Source organism: Hevea brasiliensis, chromosome 13 (assembly GCF_030052815.1).
Source record: "Hevea brasiliensis isolate MT/VB/25A 57/8 chromosome 13, ASM3005281v1, whole genome shotgun sequence".
NCBI classification, from domain to species: Eukaryota; Viridiplantae; Streptophyta; class Magnoliopsida; order Malpighiales; family Euphorbiaceae; genus Hevea; species Hevea brasiliensis.
Genome location: NC_079505.1, coordinates 82,481,867 through 82,499,859, shown reverse-complemented (window position 1 = coordinate 82,499,859; position 17,993 = coordinate 82,481,867). Strand labels below are relative to the sequence as shown.

At 34.4% G+C, this 17,993-nt stretch overlaps 2 protein-coding genes across 7 annotated transcripts; both read left to right on the top strand.

Moving 5' to 3' along the window:
- The first annotated feature begins 1,778 nt into the window (after window positions 1-1,778).
- Window positions 1,779-3,650, top strand: LOC110657104 (iron-sulfur cluster assembly protein 1). Its single transcript, XM_021814182.2, has 3 exons — window positions 1,779-2,281; window positions 2,578-2,632; window positions 3,288-3,650. Exons 1-3 carry the CDS (start codon window positions 1,996-1,998, stop codon window positions 3,445-3,447), a joined length of 501 nt encoding a protein of 166 aa, XP_021669874.1. The 5' UTR covers window positions 1,779-1,995; the 3' UTR covers window positions 3,448-3,650.
- A 1,065-nt stretch (window positions 3,651-4,715) lies between these two features.
- Window positions 4,716-17,993, top strand: LOC110657103 (pantothenate kinase 2). 6 transcript variants are annotated; one of them, XM_058132525.1, is made up of 24 exons: window positions 4,724-4,881; window positions 5,159-5,238; window positions 5,542-5,856; window positions 6,641-6,853; window positions 7,017-7,075; window positions 8,282-8,398; window positions 9,001-9,120; window positions 9,221-9,315; window positions 9,399-9,492; window positions 9,669-9,800; window positions 10,593-10,705; window positions 10,859-11,051; window positions 12,454-12,662; window positions 13,023-13,067; window positions 13,192-13,240; window positions 13,332-13,414; window positions 13,903-14,019; window positions 14,481-14,544; window positions 14,818-14,964; window positions 15,056-15,214; window positions 15,398-15,481; window positions 15,829-16,023; window positions 16,228-16,299; window positions 17,431-17,993. In XM_058132525.1, exons 3-24 carry the CDS (start codon window positions 5,574-5,576, stop codon window positions 17,518-17,520), a joined length of 2,733 nt encoding a protein of 910 aa, XP_057988508.1. In that variant the 5' UTR covers window positions 4,724-4,881; window positions 5,159-5,238; window positions 5,542-5,573; the 3' UTR covers window positions 17,521-17,993. The 6 variants fall into 6 exon arrangements, with proteins under 6 accessions (XP_057988510.1, XP_057988511.1, XP_057988507.1 ...); XM_058132524.1 differs by lacking the exon at window positions 5,159-5,238 and having other exon boundaries at window positions 4,717-4,881; XM_021814174.2 differs by lacking the exon at window positions 5,159-5,238 and having other exon boundaries at window positions 4,725-4,881; window positions 5,481-5,856.

Here is a 17,993-nt window from a genome sequence, read left to right as displayed (position 1 = left end):
TAGCCTTGAAAAAGAAACCATTTACCTTTTGATAAATATTATTATGAAAAATATATGTTTTATATTTAATTAAATATGTATGTGAAGGTGTAAAATTTAAACCTGTTCTGAACTTGTCATGAATATTTTTTTCAAATTCAAATCCGATTATATGTCTAAATTTGTTCTATTAGGATTTAATTGAATTGAGTATCTAAAAAAATCAAACTTATTGTCATCCCTAATGGAAGGTGCATGGTGAGAGTAAGGCATTAATTAAAGGATTATTTTTTTAAAGCAAAGTTCATTTTCAATGCGAACTTATTTTTTAATTGTGTAATATTGAACTAAATAATCATTCAAGATTTATTTAAAAGTAAAAATTAAAAAAATTAATAAAGATAATTTTGAAATATTAAAAATCTAATTTTTTTATTTTAATGAAATTAATTAATTATTTTTTAAAAAAAATATATTAATTAGTCTTTATATTTTTTTTTGTATACTCTCAATTTAAGTTGAAGGGGAGAGAAAAAAATAACTGATATCTTCTTTGGTTTAAACTCTTTACTTTCTGAGAAATAGTAACTTAGTAATGAGTTATTTCCATTATTTATTGAAAAATTCAGTTAAAATGAAAATTAAATAAATTGAATTTGTCAACTTCTTAATAGTTAAGTCTTACCCTAACCAGAGAAAAGTGTAATTTTACTGTTTGATGCATTATTTTGAAGAATCTATTCAAGAGTTTTGAGCCTATCAAAACTGTTCATCATGAAATACATATGTATCATGAAAAATTAATGGGTGGTTTTGTATTTAGCTATTGGAGTTGGAATTGTCAAAGATGTGAAGTATACATTATTTTTATTGTTTAAGAAAAAGAAAATAAAAATCCAATGGTGAACATTCATTTAGATATTGATGGGACGATTTTGTCTTATTGGAAGGTGAGGTGATGCTAGTAGTTACTAAAAAATAAGTGTCAATTGCTCAAGGTCAACTATATGTTACTCTAGTGGATCAGGGACCGTATCACATGTAACCATTCCTAGTCGGTTTTTTTTGGTCTCATCACAGTATTTCAGTAATGTGAAGAATTATGTGCGTTTCTATATGCCAAACGATTGCATAATTGTCATTATAAAATTTGTGCATTTATAATTAGTTTAATGAGGAAATTAATAGTGATTAGAATTGTAGCGTGAACGGGAATAAAGAGCTTGTTCGGAGAGATATCCTTTTCGGTTCAACTGGTATCAGAGTCTTGTAATGTTTCGTGCGGTCTCGAGTTCAAGTCTCACTCTTGTGTAAAAAACAGCTCTGCACTAAGAGTGGGCCTGGCGAACTCAGAGTCTGCGCAAGTGGAGTCGTGGTGGGTTTGGGCCCGTGGACGGGAATAAAGAGAATTTGGTGCCTTGTCCAGACAGGATATCCTTTTCAGTTCAACACATGCTCTCTCTATAAATAAAAAAATTATTAGAATTAGTATTTTTGTTTTGAATTTGTAATCGTCTATAAATTTTGGTTGAAAGATTTATTTAAAATATTATTAATTATTTAAATTTCTATTTAATATTCAAAATTCTTACAAAATCAATTTCTCAGGAGTGGGCCTATCACAAGTTACAATGCCGAAAGGATTTTGCTCCTTCTTGTCTTAATGGGCCATGTTCTATTTCAAGAAATCTAAATCTTGTTGGGCAAAGGGCCCACGATTTCAGCCCAGCCCACTTTTATTTAAATCGAAACTGGTTTTGATTATCCTCATCCAAATCCAATATTCCAGGAAGGAGATATATATTTTATACATGTCAATTCACTCCCTTCTATAAAATTATATAAATCCAGAATCATCTCCACCCTACAGGTGTCCTATTTTAACCGCCATTAAATCCCAAACCCTACAAAACCCACAATTTTCCTGCTCGCCCATTTCCCTTCATAAATACTCGCTAAATAAATAAATCAGACCGTCCTCAAACCCTATCAACTCATAGCCGATCAACGCGACAAATGCTGAGGCTTGCGTCGAAGAGATTGCTTGGGCAGGCGCCTCCACGGCCCGCTCAGATCCTGTCGCGTTTCTACCACGAGAACGTGATCGATCACTTCAATAACCCCCGTAACGTCGGTTCCTTCGACAAGAACGATCCGACAGTGGGAACGGGGCTCGTCGGTGCTCCAGCTTGTGGGGATGTCATGAAGCTGCAGATTAAGGTCGACGAGAAGACTGGAGAGATTGTTGATGCTCGCTTCAAGACTTTCGGCTGTGGCTCCGCGATTGCCTCCTCTTCTGTAGGTACGTTTTTTATACACGGATTGTTTGATTGGCGAGAAAATGAAATTGAGAGGAAAATCCAATTCAAATTTCAATGAGATATTCTATCTGTGGCTCCATTTTTGGTCTAGGGATGCAAGTAAATTAGATATAGAAATTTCAGTTGCCGACATTGGTTATGCACATAATATTCTTGTGATGTTTTGGATAATATGATTTCTTCTCGGTTTATTTTTAGTTTATTCTCAAAGTCACGGCATTTATTTAAATGCTCTCAATGTTGTATACCTACTGATTTTTGGTTTATCTTTTTGCAGCTACTGAATGGGTCAAAGGGAAACAGATGGAGGAAGTTTTAACCATAAAAAATACGTGAGTGGATTTCTTGCCTTCTAATTTGTACAGTTTTAGTCCCTTTGATACCATTTACTGCTGGGTGTTTTGCAATCTATTCTTTAATTGCTTTCATTGAATGTAAATATTCTGGAAGGAAATGTTTATAATTGAATGGTTATGTTCTTAAATTAATGTTGTAATCTTTCCAGCTTTGTCACTTAATAGATTGTTGTCATGTATGCAATAGCTACTCTAGTTGTTCCTTCGATGGTTCTTGACTCTAGTCTCCTAGCCCTCCTAATCAGGATTGGCTGGTTTAGATTTTTACAAAATTATGAATGTCAACGCAAGAATGAAATACAAGGCATATTAACTACGGACTCATTAATAGGATAGATTTTCTAGAAAAAATTAGGAAGCTTATCAAGATGTTACACAAGTAGTTTTTGGAGAGATGGAAAATTATATAGAGGCTTTCGGAATACTACATAGTTGGATTAAGAAGAGTAACAAAAAGAAATTGCAAATGATATACAAATGAAGATGATTCTCTCTCTCTCTCTCTCTCTCTCTCTCTCCCCTTTTTCTTCTTTATTTCCTTGTTTTCATAACCAATCTTGGGATTATGAGATCCTTCATTCAATATTGTTGCATATGATATCTAACGCATGCAATTTTTAATTTAATGTAGGGAGATTGCAAAGCATCTTTCTCTTCCACCAGTGAAGCTTCACTGCAGCATGCTTGCCGAGGATGCTATCAAGGCAGCTGTAAAGGATTACCAAACAAAACGTGCAAAAGTTAATGGCACTCCTGATGCTGCACCTGTTGAGCAAGCTGCTCAAGCTTGAATATGTTCATGTGTATACAATGATGAAAATGTCTGTTCAACCCAATAGCTAATATGTAGCTACAATAATGGATTGCACCTGATCTAACTGCATCTGAGGCTAGGGTTCTAATCCTGCCCAGGAAAGGGTCTCTTTTGATACTGTTCTGCTGGTGTTTAGTGTGAATGGATGTCACATATGTAAAATATTTTCCTTTTGTTGCATTTATTTACTCGCAACGCCTAGTTGATTCGATTGGATTATACATGTATTAAGGCTGTGTGGTTAAGGATATTTGCATGTTTAGGTTGATATGAGATGGAGTTGTTCCATCTCGAGAAAAGGAAAATTGCGGTTATAGCAAGAGCCAGTTGAGTCCTGAAAAACTGAAGCCATAAAATCCTAATGGGTGTGGGGATATGTTGTTTTGTAGTTTTATTCTAGTGCTCAGGAGGAATCATCCGGATCAAAATTTGGAAGTGATGGAGTCTTAAGAGGGATTATGAAAGGTATTGTTCATAATCACAACTGTCAACTGGTTTTGTTTCTGATGGAAATTCTCCCCTTCAACGATAAAATTGAGAATGTGTTTCTAAACAGCAATGACGAAGAAATATAAATTGTCTGAACAATTAGAACAATGATTATAAGTTAATATATTTTCATTAAAATAGGCGTAACAAGTTACCAATCTCTGATATATCATTGCATCAATTTCGCACGCAATTTGTTCATATTTAATTGGGCTTTTTCTAAGGCTGGGCTTTTTTATTTTTGAGTGACTGATCGTGAAAGTGAGGGGATGGTAAAAATAACCCTATTGAGGAGTAAAATAGAATATGAAACTGTAAACTTCAAGGCAATGGGAAGAGCTCGAACTAAGAAAATAAATAGATAGCCCGTTTTTATAAAAATCTACTAATAATTGATTAAAGTATTTTCATAATATTATTGATAAAAAGAGATAAATATTATATATTTTTTTTTAAATAACAAGCAAAGTGAAATAAAAATAATTTTTAAAACCATGGTTTGAAATGGGACAGAGAGTATAATAAAATTTAGGTTAAAATTAATGTAATGTTGTTATTAAACACGAGGGCGCATATATATATAATTTGTATTAATTTGCAATTTGTAAAAGGGGCGGCGCGAAAATGAGAGCACAGAGCCGTAGCTCGGCTCTCATTGACTGGCGTGATTTCACATGCTGTCTCCGCGTGTAATACTCGTTCTCAACCTCATTAAGACCAGGAAGCGACAAATCTATAAAAGTAATCACAATCCTCTGCACTGCACAGTTTTTGATTTGGTAAAAAAAAAAAAAATTTATGTAGCTCTTTATGAACTGTTTTAGTTCACAAACACAGTACTTTTTGTTCGCCTTCTTTTGTTCTCGTACCCGAATCAACAACCCAATCTAATCTTCATCAAACAAAAAGCTGCTTTAATAAGGTCTGCATTTTCTCACGCCACTTCTCTTCCAGTTGCTTTTTTTGTCTCTTAATTTCTGTAGTTGAACTGGTCTCTCCAGTCTACCTCTACCATATGTTCTTTTTTTACTTGTTATTTTACTTGATGGGTTCTTTTCAGTTTTGACTATCTAGGTTTTTTTTTGTAAAAAAAAAATTGTTGACTGTTATCTGGGTTTGGCTCAACTTTTTTTCAATTAGAATTGGGTTTCGTTAGTGTGACATTGGTCTAATTATGAATGACATTTGGTTTTGATCAGAGTGTAATTGAGCAGTTCTCTTTTGGCCGGACTAGACGCATTAAATCTCATTAACGGTTTCTAACGTTTTGTTTTATCAGGTGGGCCTTATCATATTGACAAAAATTTTCCTTTTTATTTATGGTTGTTGAGTGTTGAATTGCCCCCTTTTTAGATAGGCTCTAAATTTAGGTGGTATAATCAATACCAATCATACGGGCGTAAAGAATATCCAAGGTTTAATTTTTATGTATTTTTTTTATATTCAATTTATTGTTTCTCCTTCACCTTTTTTTTGTGCCTAATTTGCTAGTATACATAATAAAAATTTGTCTTTGTATAGTGTGGGACAAGTGACCAACCCAGCCTCTGACCCAAAACTGTTGTGGGGTGTGCATGTGTAGATTAGAAAGCAGGTAGTGAGATTCCTGGATTAATGGCCGGTTTAAAAGATGACCCAGTTCTTGGAATTAACGATATGATAGAAACAAGGGAAGAGACTGAGATTAAGGACGCTGTTATAGACAAAGTGAGAGAGGAGGGGGGTCAAGGTGACAGAGAAATGGCTCCTATGGGTAATTCCATTCACAGGTCCGGTTCCAGACCCCAGCTGGACCTTAGCAAGGCTGCAATTCAGGGGAATTCTGAAGAAAGGGATCCCACAATTCTGTTGCCTAATCAATCTGATGACATATCCCATTTGGCACTTGATATTGGAGGTACAATGTATAATTCAGCTTTGTGACTGCCCTTTTTGTTCTGTCGTTGGGTTTTGGTTATAAGTCTATTGTTTGTGTGTGTGTGTGTGTGTGTGTTTTTCTTTAAAAAAAATGATAATGTTCTTGGATGTTTGGGAGGAAGAAAATGGAATAAAGTCTGCATTTTGATGGGCTTCTACTTATGCCCACTCCTTTTCCCTCCTTTTGTCTCTTTTTCATCCAATTACTACTTTATTTAACACTCTGTCTTCTCATGGCTTTTTTCTTCATAATTGTTTACTGTCACTTGTATTAATCAACTTTATTTGGGAGGGAGAATTTTCCTTACCAAGATTTTTGTGATGACTTAACTGGACTTGATAATACAAGTTGTAAATTTCAAACTTCAGATTGATATAATTGATGTGATATTATGCAGGCCGAGATGTTCTTTCCTTTTTTCCTCCACTTCTTTCTTTGCAGAGTTTCTAATTTGAAAGATACATTTTACGAACTATTAACCCGATTATGAGAAATAAGTGCAGCATCTGGATAGTTTTTATGATTTACTTTACTTATCTTTCAGCTTGTGTCTTTCTAAATCAAGAGTTAGGTCGGCAATTGTAATTTTGATAGTTAATAGACTGCCTGCCTATTGTGTCAACTGTGTTTCCTTTATTTTTATTTTAATTTAAACAGGAAAATGATTAATGAAGTTGAATTTTTAATATACATATTGATATCAACCTGAAAGTTGCTGATAGCCACTCATGGCTTGTTGAAAGTTAAGATTATCTGATGGCAGGATCGCTAATCAAGTTGGTGTATTTTTCAAGACATGAAGATCGAACAATAAATGATAAGAGGAAGAAGACAGTTAAGGAGAGATTAGGGATTTCTAATGGTAATAGGAGAAGTTACCCCATTCTTGGTGGAAGGCTTCATTTCGTGAAGTTTGAGACAAGAAAGATCAATGAATGTTTAGACTTTATTTCTTCCAAACAGCTTCACCGTGGTGGTATGCACATTTGCACTCACTTTTCATCTTAACTCATTTTCTTTTGTCATTACTGATACTTTGTATCAGTTTGATAACTATGTATTGGTTACAGCTGCCTACTCCATTCTCATTACCTCCTTTTCTTTTTCTCTTGACAATTATGTTTATTTTCTTGTGATAGGGATTGACACACATGGTTGGCTTTCTGAGGCCCCAGCTAATTGCAGTGCTGTAATTAAGGTAAACTTTGTCATTGTATAACATAAATAAGGCATACTTAGCATTACTTGTCATTTAAACCACCTTTCTCTTTGGAGCTAATTATGCATATTGTATAAAAGTATTATCTATTTAGGACCACAAAAGGAAAACTAAAATAAAAATTTCATTTTCCTTAGGATATAGTATTAATATCCGACATTGATTTGAGATAAGGGTAATGTGCACCTTATATGTTCTTGGGCATTCTCTCCGCCTTGAGCTAGCTTTTAGAGGTGAGTTAGGCTTGGCCCATTTTCTTAAAATGGTATCAGTGCCTCCCAAACAAATGTTTGGGCCTCCCATGCATTTCATGTTCCAGTGTTTGATCCTAAGTGTGAGAGGGTGTGTTAATATCCCAAATTAGTTTGAGATAGGGGTAATGTGCTCCCTATATGGCCTTAGGTATTCCTCCCTCTTGAGCTAGCTTTTTGGGGTGAGTTAAGCCTAGCCTATTTTCTTAAGATATAGTTAATTATAGTCTTTGCAATTTCTTTGTATTGGCCACAAAACATGTGGGAAATCTGTTACCAGAGAACATAATGACATTATTTTATTCTTCTAGTTATGTATTTGTGATTTTGTACTCTTTGTATATTCTCCTGTACACTACAATCATTGGCTCTTGAGAGGCCCTCTCCAAATTATGGAAACAAAAGAAGGGTTTCAGAAATGAACTGAAAACAATAAGAATAACAAGAAGAGATGTAGCCTGTGCTGAGAGAGTCATAACTGGATGTGACAAATAAATGACAGAAAACTAGACCACAGAAGTGACTCAGATTCCCTCTGTGATTGGATTACAAAAGGCTAGCATTACTTTCCAGGATCTCAAATCTCGATCACATAGTGACTGTCTATGTGGTTATCTCCACTTCCCATTGCTGGAACTGGAAGTTTTTCTCAAAAGGTGCTTTGCACTCTATGCTGGCACTTGTTGGGCCTGATGGTTTTGAAAATTTTAGTTATCTTTCGAAAGCGTTAACTATGAGGTAGTGTACATGAGTTGTTTGCTTCAGATTCCCTCTGTACATAGTTTTCATTTCCCCAATACTTACAAATTATGAGTTCCTTGCTTTTTGACTTAAGACATACTTCCATTATTTAAGACAGTTCATCTTGTTTTGCTGGTCTATTCCACTTGTCTAGTTCTGACACATACTTATATTAACAAACTGATTTGAGAAGGCAACAGGTGGTGGCGCATACAAGTTTGCAGACCTTTTTAAAGAAAGGCTTGGGGTTAGTCTTGACAAAGAGGATGAGATGGACTGCCTTGTGGCAGGAGCAAATTTTTTGCTGAAGGTGGAATCCTGATACCAAATTGATATTTATTTAATTTCTATTACTTTTAAGTTGTGTGTGTTTCGGGACTTGGAATTATTGCTAATAAATAATGCAGATGAAGGTTTAAATTCTTTTTCTCAGTTCTCCAATCTTTTTGAACCTAGTGGTTATTCTGGTTTGAACTTGGTTTTTAGTTTTTGTTATCTGGTGGTATTAGATTATATTCTCAATGAAGAGATACAAAAATGTTACAGTTTAGTTCTTGTTCTTATCCTCACTATCCTGTTCACGGTAATCATTCAAATAGCATTGTGCTTCAGGTTTTCCTCTTTGCTATTGTGGACAAGCTCGATTGCAGTGTATTTCAGAAATACTGCATATAGTTGGAACAATGATGTCATTCTCATTTTTGTGTAAATGCAGTAATGAGAATGTTCTTATGTGTTTCCAAACAGCATGATTTAAATTTTTTTACCATGATCCTGGGATTTTTTATATTTGATTTGCTAGCCATGCATGCATGCGTTGGACTTACGCTCATCTGATGAGTTCTTTGTTGTTCATCTGTTATTCTTAACTTCAGTAACCATTGTTCCTGTCTTAACTAAATTTTTGTGTAGGCTATACGCCATGAAGCTTTCACACACATGGAGGGTCACAAAGAATTTGTACAAATTGACCATAATGATCTGTTCCCTTATCTTCTTGTTAACATTGGATCTGGTGTTAGTATGATCAAGGTACATTTTCCTTTTGTTTTCAGTTTGTTAGTTTCTCAGTGCTTGAGCTTGAGTATGGCAAAACTCATAAGGGTATGATTTCCTTTTCATATTGGTGTAGGTTGATGGAGATGGGAAGTTCGAACGGGTTAGCGGGACAAATGTTGGTGGTGGTACTTATTGGGGCTTGGGAAGGCTGTTAACTAAGTGCAAGAGGTTCTTATCATATCTATGCCATTCTTATATATTCTCTGTTCAGAAGTTTTACTCATGTCTCTGTTTATTCATGGTCATTTCAGTTTTGATGAGTTGCTAGAGTTGAGTCAAAGGGGAGATAATAGGACTATTGACATGCTTGTTGGTGATATTTATGGTGGTATGGATTATAGTAAGGTATTGCAATTTTAATATTCGATGCTTTATTAAAGTGACATTAAAAGGCACTGTAACTGCAAGACACATTGGTACTGTAAATTGTCATCAAGACTTCTAGTTTAAAGTTGTGTTAGATTTTTTTTTTTCCTCAATACATTATTATGACAGCCCATCTCCTAACTAAATCATCATAGATTGGTCTCTCGGCATCTACCATTGCTTCCAGTTTTGGCAAGGCTATTTCTGAAAAGAAGGAACTTGAAGACTACAGACCAGAAGATATTTCCCTGTCGCTCTTGCGAATGATTTCATATAACATCGGACAGGTGTGTTGACCAAAAGATTTTATTTAACAGAATTTTTTTCATGTGTTGATTTCTCCTCTAAAAAAAAAGTAACAAGGAAGGACTGTGTGTGTATAAAGTGATATGTCTAGTTTTCTAGTATTTGGATTGGTATATCTTCTAAATCATTCTTGGTATTTCCTTCCAGCATCTTATTGATGATGCTATAACCTATTAACATTTTGATGAAAGTAACAATTATGAAGTGTTTGATGCATGGATCAGTTTGTGCTTTGAAGGCCAGCCTTTGATTGTTCAAAAGAAAACCTGATTTTAGATAAAAGTAACAAAAAGTTGTATTTTTCTCCTTTGATTTTAGAGCATTGAAGTTGTCAATTGTTGGCATTCACAGGAATCATGGTGTAAAGACTAAATTCTCTTCCAACCAAGAACTTCTATTTTAGCTTAAAATTGATAGTTATTGTTGGAACTTCTGTAAAATCTCAACTACATCATACTGTCATCCTTTGGCCGTCTCTGTGTCTGACTTTAAGCACGCTTGTGTTCAAATGTTCAATAAATAATGAGTTTTTTTGCAATCTCATGATTATATTAGCAGGGAAATATTTTGTTCTCGTTAGAGATGACCTGCCATTTATGATTTCTATAGAATATTTTTTTCCATATCAGGGATCGTGTTATATTTATTCATTGTTAAGTTTATTCATTGTTAAGTGCTATGTTGAAATAATTATCTGGCTTGTTCATGCCAGATAAACAGTCATATAATTGGTATGATGTGCTGGTGATTCTATTTGCTGTTCCACTCTGCAGATTTCATATTTGAATGCACTTAGGTTTGGGCTTAAGCGAATCTTCTTTGGAGGTTTCTTTATAAGGGGGCATGCTTATACCATGGACACAATCTCCTTTGCTGTTCATTTCTGGTAAGTGATATTTTTTCAAGTGTTAAAACTTTTTTTAATTGAGCTAAGGCTAATAAGTTTATGTCGTTCCATTTTATTGCCTGAAGGATGAGCAGTTTATGGCTACCATTGTGATTGTCTAAAGATTTTTAAAGTTTTATATTCATTGCCTAGGTCAAAAGGAGATGCGCAAGCGATGTTTCTGCGGCATGAAGGCTTTTTGGGTGCTTTAGGTGCATTTATGAGCTATGAAAAGCATGGTCTTGATGATTTAATGGTTCATCAGTTAGTTGAAAGGTTTCCAATGGGTGCACCATATACCGGTGGAAAGATTCATGGTCCTCCACTTGGAGACTTGAATGAGAAGGCAAGTGCTGTTTGGAAAAATATGACCTGATTGCCAACTACCTGGAAGGCGATGGTTTTTATTTTTTATTTTTAATATAATAAGAAAACTGATGGGTCTTGGTTGGAAGGAAATTGAAATCTGAAAACCTATTCAAAACTGAAAACTAATCTACAAAAAATTAGCTAACCAAATCAATTAGTTTGGTTATATTTTTTTCTCTTACAAAATTTGTGAGTGACCAAATTGAGTCTAAGTATATATAAATATATATTTGAAAGATATAAATATTCTAATATATAATATTATTAAATATAAATACTAATATATATACCATTTTAAAAAATAAATTTACGCTATAAAAACCCATCACTGAAGGTCCAATTGTTGAAAAGTTGGAGACTATTGGCATAAGCACTGTCCATGCTAGTTGTCAACTTCAACCAAGTTTTAGTATAAAACATGGTAAAGGAGTCTGAATGGATTTTTATTAGTGAACACTTGAATGCAGTGAAGAGAATATGGATTTGGTAAAATATATTGTTGTTGATTGAGGGATGGAAGTAAGAACCTGTGTGAATACATAGTAACCATATATTCTTTGTAAAATGTGCATATCGTGGTTCTTTAGCCCCTGAAATTTCTGAATGGAATAGATAGGTAGACATACGAAGGCCCCACTATTTGTTGCCGCTGGTATAGCACAAATAAAAGTTGACAAAAGTAACTCCACTACATTGATTCTTTGGAATCATTTCTTTTTTATTCTAGATATTTTAGATATCAACAAGGAATAGATTCTTAATAAAACTTGCAGGCATCTATCTGGTCAAGGAAAAGGAGACATATCTCAAACCAAATTGATAGCTATTAAAGGTAAAAAAGGTTCCAATTTATAGATGCTTACCAATAAAAGCTTTAGAGTTGATTTAAGTGATTGAAAATTTCACAAAAGGAAACAGTGTCACACTTAGTTACCTTTGTGGAAAACTATTTGTCTTTTTAACCTCTATTACCCAAGAGGTTGCTATATGTAGGCCCCCTTAACAAGCTAATATGGGTAACCCATGACTAATGTAGAGGCCCTTTTCATTCTCCCTTTTTGTCTTTGTGTATTAGCAAGATAAGCATGAACACTCTTCATCCTGAATCTGAGTTCCATTTTGATGCTCTTCATTGGTAAGTGTAGTCTTGACATACAAAGGTCTTGACCAGAACATCTTTTTTTTTTTTTTTTTTTCGAAATTTGCAGTACGTGTAAGTTAGAAATTAAAATCTATTGACAATTCCTTAGATGACTGAAATTTTTCTATTGCTTCTTGGTTTAAGCATTGGATCCCCATATTATTTCTTGGATATTTTTGTTTTGGTTTCTGTTTTCCTATTAGACCTGATAAGCAATTTACCTTTGATTTACATGCAGATTTCATGGATGGAAAAGTTTGTGCTGAAGGGAACTGAGATTACAGCTCCTGTACCTATGGCTCCACCTGGAACCACTGGACTTGGTGGCTTTGAGGTTCCTTCATCCAAAGGTGGAACTCTGCGTTCTGATGCGAGTGCATTAAATGTTGGTGTTCTTCATCTTGTGCCCACTTTGGAGGTGTTTCCTCTCTTGGCAGACCCAAAAATGTGAGCAAAACTTCATGTTGGTTTTTTAATTGCACCATTTAGATAATTTCCTGCATCAATCCCACTAACTTGCTCATGTTACTACTGAATGGTAAAAAGTAGTTCTGAACCTGATCATTGTATTCAATTGTTTCCCATTAACATGTAGCTGCCAACATTTTGGGAAGAAAAAGCATTATGTAGAAAAGTTGGGCAGTCTTTGCTCCTCTCTTTTGATACTCAATTTAGCCAAATAGCTATTACCTGAATCTGAGAAAAAAAAATATTGAATATTATTGTATAGTGTAATTTATCTGAACAATCATCTATCTTTCATGCCTATCTCACTTGGTAATATTACGCTGACTTGCATGCCAACAGGTACGAGCCAAACACTATTGACCTCTCAGATCACAATGAGTTAGAGTGAGTACATTATGGATTCTGGAACTTTGCTCCATTTTTTGATAATATTACTAAACTAGTTAGTATCTATTTTTACCATCTGTAAATTGAAGGTGTCTTATTTTATTTTCATATGCTAAAATAGGTATTGGTTCACTGTGCTATCTGAGCATTTGCCAGATCTTGTTGATAAGGTACAACATCAATAGTCATTAAAAATATGAAGTTGGATCACTGCTACTGTCAATTTTGTTATTTTAAGAACTTCATGTGAAAATTTGTTAGGCAGTGGCAAGCGAAGGCGGAACCGATGATGCCAAAAGAAGGGGTGATGCTTTTGCTCGTGTTTTTTCTGCTCACTTAGCAAGGTACTCCTACCATATGGTTATGTGTTGAACATTTCGTACACTGTCTTACCTCTTAAAGAACAGGGTAGATGAGGACCATAACTTTGAAGATTAGTTGGATTTTTTCTATAAAATATGATACATTTGTTGTGTGGTTGAAGTGCTGAACCCATCTCACCATGTTCTACAACTATTTCATGTCAATATAGACCTTGGCAATGATTAACTAATGAATAACTTGTACATCCTTAAAATATTCTACATATGTGATTCTTCATGGATACTGAAATGTGTATTGCAAATCTTCATCAATTCTTCATAAAGAATTTGGAAACATCAGTGCTTTTTATTGTTTTCATTGCTGTTTGGATTGAGTTCTTGTAGATGTTTAAATTAAGCATGTCATTGTTTTTATTTGTTCCATTGCTACTTATATTGAATGTCTTCATAGCCATTGAATTGTTTCTGAATTTTGCTTTTCTTATTGTCAACTTCCAACAACAAAATAGGTTGATGGAGGAGCCTGCTGCCTATGGGAAGTTAGGTTTGGCAAATCTTTTGGAACTAAGAGAAGAGTGCCTGAGAGAGTTCCACTTTGTTGATGCCTATAGAAGCATAAAACAGAGGTAATTGCATATTTTCACAAAAATCCTGTAAGTACTGTATGAATCTAGTTTTTGTCTGATTTCTTTTGTGAGATAATTTGCGTTTCACTTGCACATTTTAGTTGATCATGGTCTGTGCATTCTAAGGTGAGTCTTGAGAGCCAAAAATTATACACCTTTCAAACATGAAACTACATAAAAGACGCATGCAGGGCGAGCACCATCAATTGAATGGTGCTTGATAAATTCCTTAAACTTTAATCATGGTAAGTCAAGGTAGGCATGTATGACACTCAGGCTTCCCTTGCTTATTAGCTGACTAATTATGTGATTGTCTTGTGCACTTAGCTTTCCATCTGAAAGTTATTTTTATGCATATAAAAGGGTGCACTTACTGCAGCTCTACCAGATGCACACAAACTTCACCATACTTCTTATTTTCTTATGGTCCCTTCGTGTATTTTTTCAATATTGAATGACAGGGAAAATGAGGCATCACTTGCTGTATTGCCTGATTTGTTGATGGAGCTTGATAGTATGACAGAGGTATGCATAATTTTGATGTCACCCTTCTTCCTTTCTCCTTGCGCATGTGGAATAGTGATTAGTTGCAATAGCACCAATAAAAATAGCACTATGAACTCTAAAATTTCGGTTAATAACTTGCATTTTGAAAATAAAATATATAAGAAGCAACCAATTTAATATATAAAACAACAATAAACTGAACAGGAGACACTTTGAGCCGTTGCTCTACCATAATTTTGCTACTTTACCTTGCAACTGTGTTGATCACCTGAAATCCTCTTTATTTTGTAGGAGACAAGATTGCTTACCTTAATTGAGGGTGTTCTAGCTGCAAACATATTTGACTGGGGCTCTCGTGCCTGTGTGGATCTCTATCATAAAGGAACAATTATTGAAATTTACAGAATGAGTCGCAATAAAATGCAAAGACCTTGGCGGGTACTTGAATAAAAAAGTTCATATTTTATCTGGACAATCCCTTGACTGCATTATATGTTGATATAGATCAATTGTCTGACTTGTCATTCAGGTGGATGATTTTGATGTTTTCAAAGAGAGAATGCTGGGTTCTGCAGATAAGAAACCGCACCCACACAAGAGAGCTTTACTCTTTGTGGATAACTCAGGTGCTGACATTGTTCTAGGGATGCTTCCCTTAGCACGAGAACTCATTCGACGTGGAACTGAGGTGAGTTTGCATCTCTATACTGCTGGTGAAAGGCTTTTATATGATTGGTTTCACTTACGATTTTCTTGCCCATTTTGTCTATTCTACAATGATTTAGTTTAAGCCCAAACTTTAATTTGAGCCAGACCTTTTTTCAAGTTATTGCAATGCAATAAAATTTATTGGTAATGTCTTGATTTGCAGGTTGTTTTGGTAGCCAACTCCCTTCCAGCATTAAATGATGCAACTGCTATGGAGCTCCCTGATATTGTTGCTGAAGCTGCTAAGGTTCGTTCATTTGCATGATGGCATGGTACTTTTTACCTTGATCTCCATATGTTTGTTTAAAATCACCTTAATGTCCTCCAATATGACTTGGTCCATGCACATGATGACTTTGTACTTTTCATCTTAATCTCCAATGGGATTTCTCTGGTTGGACATGAAACTGAACATGGATTTTATGGGAGCAGTTGGGGGAACATACAAGATTGAATCTATAATCTTCTTGTAAATTGTGTCAGACTTGAAAAAAAAAAAAAAAACTTAATTCTTGTGGTGCCATTTTATATAGAATTGTTCATGATACTAATGCAATAAACCAAAGTAATGTAACTGATTCTTCTAGTCCACAGCATTGTGACATTCTTCGCAGAGCTGCTGAAGCAGGAGGCCTGCTCGTGGATGCAATGATCAACACATTAGATGGTTCAAAGGAGAATACCTCCTCAGTTCCCCTGATGGTTGTCGAGAATGGGTGTGGGAGTCCATGCATAGATTTGAGACAGGTCAGCTCTGAGCTTGCTGCTGCTGCAAAGGATGCTGATTTGGTATGATACTGACTCCAATTTTCTTTTTCCATGTTATGCATTGACTTCTTATGTTTATCTGTTTCAATATGATCTTTTCTTTTATTAGTTGCGGTTAGCATCCCCTTCTGTTTGAGAACAAACTGTTGCAAACATAAACTTCAGTAAAAACTACAAAGGCAAGGTCAGTAACTGTATTCACATCTTGAAAATTGTGTTGTTCAGATTATCTTGGAAGGGATGGGCAGAGCTCTCCACACCAACTTCAATGCTCGGTTTAAATGTGATGCATTGAAGGTAATACTATATGTTTTCTTTTTTTTTTTCCCAAAGTTGAATGGTCTCTTGTGCAATGTGAAAGTTGAATGACAGACATAGTTCCCCTGTTTTTCATTTGCTGGGTATAAATGAGTGTGTTAGCTAACTTTGCTTTTCATAATCATTGGGGATGGCACTTAAATGCATTGTATATAAAACTTGGACCGACCTGGCAGGTTAACCCGGTGACTCAGGCATAGAACTGAGCCAGTTCTCTCATTGAACTAGACAAGAAGTTGACCCAGAAAACTCAGATTATCCGGTGGTTGAACTGGTGACCCAATGAGCCGGTTATTTTAAAATTTTTCAAGTTAAAGATTTTTTAAAAATATCAATGACATTGATAGTTTAATAGTTAAAATTTTATATTTATATTTATTCAATGAATAAAATATTATTTAGCTATAATCTTTTTATTTATAGCAATATAAGAAATTTTACTATATGATATGTTTATATTTTATTTTTAATATATAGTTAATAATTTCATAAATATTAAGAAGATAGTTATTCATTTATAAAAATTATTTTTATTTTATATATTAATTATAAATTTTGTGAATAAAAATATTTAAATTTTAAATATTTTTAATATTTTCATATAAAATTTAAAAGTATTATTAATAAATATGTAAGCATAGCATGATAAAAGTTGAAATATTGATTTTAAAAATAAAGTTTAGTTGATTAAACTTATTTAATTATATTAATAAATGTAATATTAATTACTATATGTTTAATTTATTTTTTAATGACCTACTAATTGAATCATTGATCCATTGGTGAGCTAGTGACTCATCAACCCGATCCTTCAGTTGGGTCAAGCTCTGGTTTGGACCGAGTTTAATAACTATGCTTAAATGGGTTCTTCCAAATGGATTTAGATTTCAAAAGTAGTTTTGTTGATTTTCACTGGACAGATTTAGTTGCACCCTTGAATAAAAGGGTGTCCCAGTGTACGAGGCTTCCTACATTGCAGGCTATGGGAGAGTTAGTTGTACCTTCTAAATCATGGGGAGAAATAGTATCCAAGAAAGCCACCTCACACTTCTATTACAGTGTGAGTGTGTCAAATGACTGTCAATGTAACTAGTGTGCTTTCTCTTGCAGCTGGCAATGGTGAAGAATCAGAGATTGGCAGAAAATTTGATTAAAGGAAACATCTATGACTGTGTCTGCAGATATGAACCAGCTAGCTGAGAGCTTCTTTTCAAGTTATTAGCTCATCAGTATGCCGTCATTTTTATTTTGTGCAAAAAAATCAACAGGCAACTGTTGTACAGAGGGTTAAAAAATCTGTGGCGTGAGCTTGACCCGGTTGGATCCATCAGAGGCTGGCTTGAGCTCAACCCTATCAGTAGGAAGGCAAAATAAATAGAAGAAAAAACAACGTTATATTTCAGCAGTTCTTGCTTCCTCCCTCTTTTTTTTTTTTCCTTATTTTGTTATGTACAAGTGTTGAACCAGCTGTCACCTCGGGTTACAGTTTCTCCACATTTTTTACTTGAAACTGTAAAAACAATGGAAGCTTTATTTATGTTTGGTAGACCTCGGATTGTGGTAGGATACATTGTCAATTAGCATGAGAAATAATATACATTTGTAAATAATGTGTAAAACTTTGCGTAAACAAGAGAAGGGTTTAATTCGATGTCAACATGTTGATGTTTTTA

Bases quoted from the DNA above. Each gene is read 5' to 3' on its own strand.
- LOC110657104 (XM_021814182.2), top strand. From the start codon at position 1,996: ATGCTGAGGCTTGCGTCGAAGAGATTGCTTGGGCAGGCGCCTCCACGG. The intron at 2,282-2,577 runs GTACGTTTTTTA...ATCTTTTTGCAG, and splicing joins GATTGCCTCCTCTTCTGTAG to CTACTGAATGGGTCAAAGGG. The intron at 2,633-3,287 runs GTGAGTGGATTT...AATTTAATGTAG, and splicing joins GTTTTAACCATAAAAAATAC to GGAGATTGCAAAGCATCTTT.
- LOC110657103 (XM_058132524.1), top strand. From the start codon at position 5,574: ATGGCCGGTTTAAAAGATGACCCAGTTCTTGGAATTAACGATATGATA. The intron at 9,801-10,592 runs GTGTGTTGACCA...TCCACTCTGCAG, and splicing joins TTTCATATAACATCGGACAG to ATTTCATATTTGAATGCACT. The intron at 13,415-13,902 runs GTACTCCTACCA...ACAACAAAATAG, and splicing joins TTTTCTGCTCACTTAGCAAG to GTTGATGGAGGAGCCTGCTG.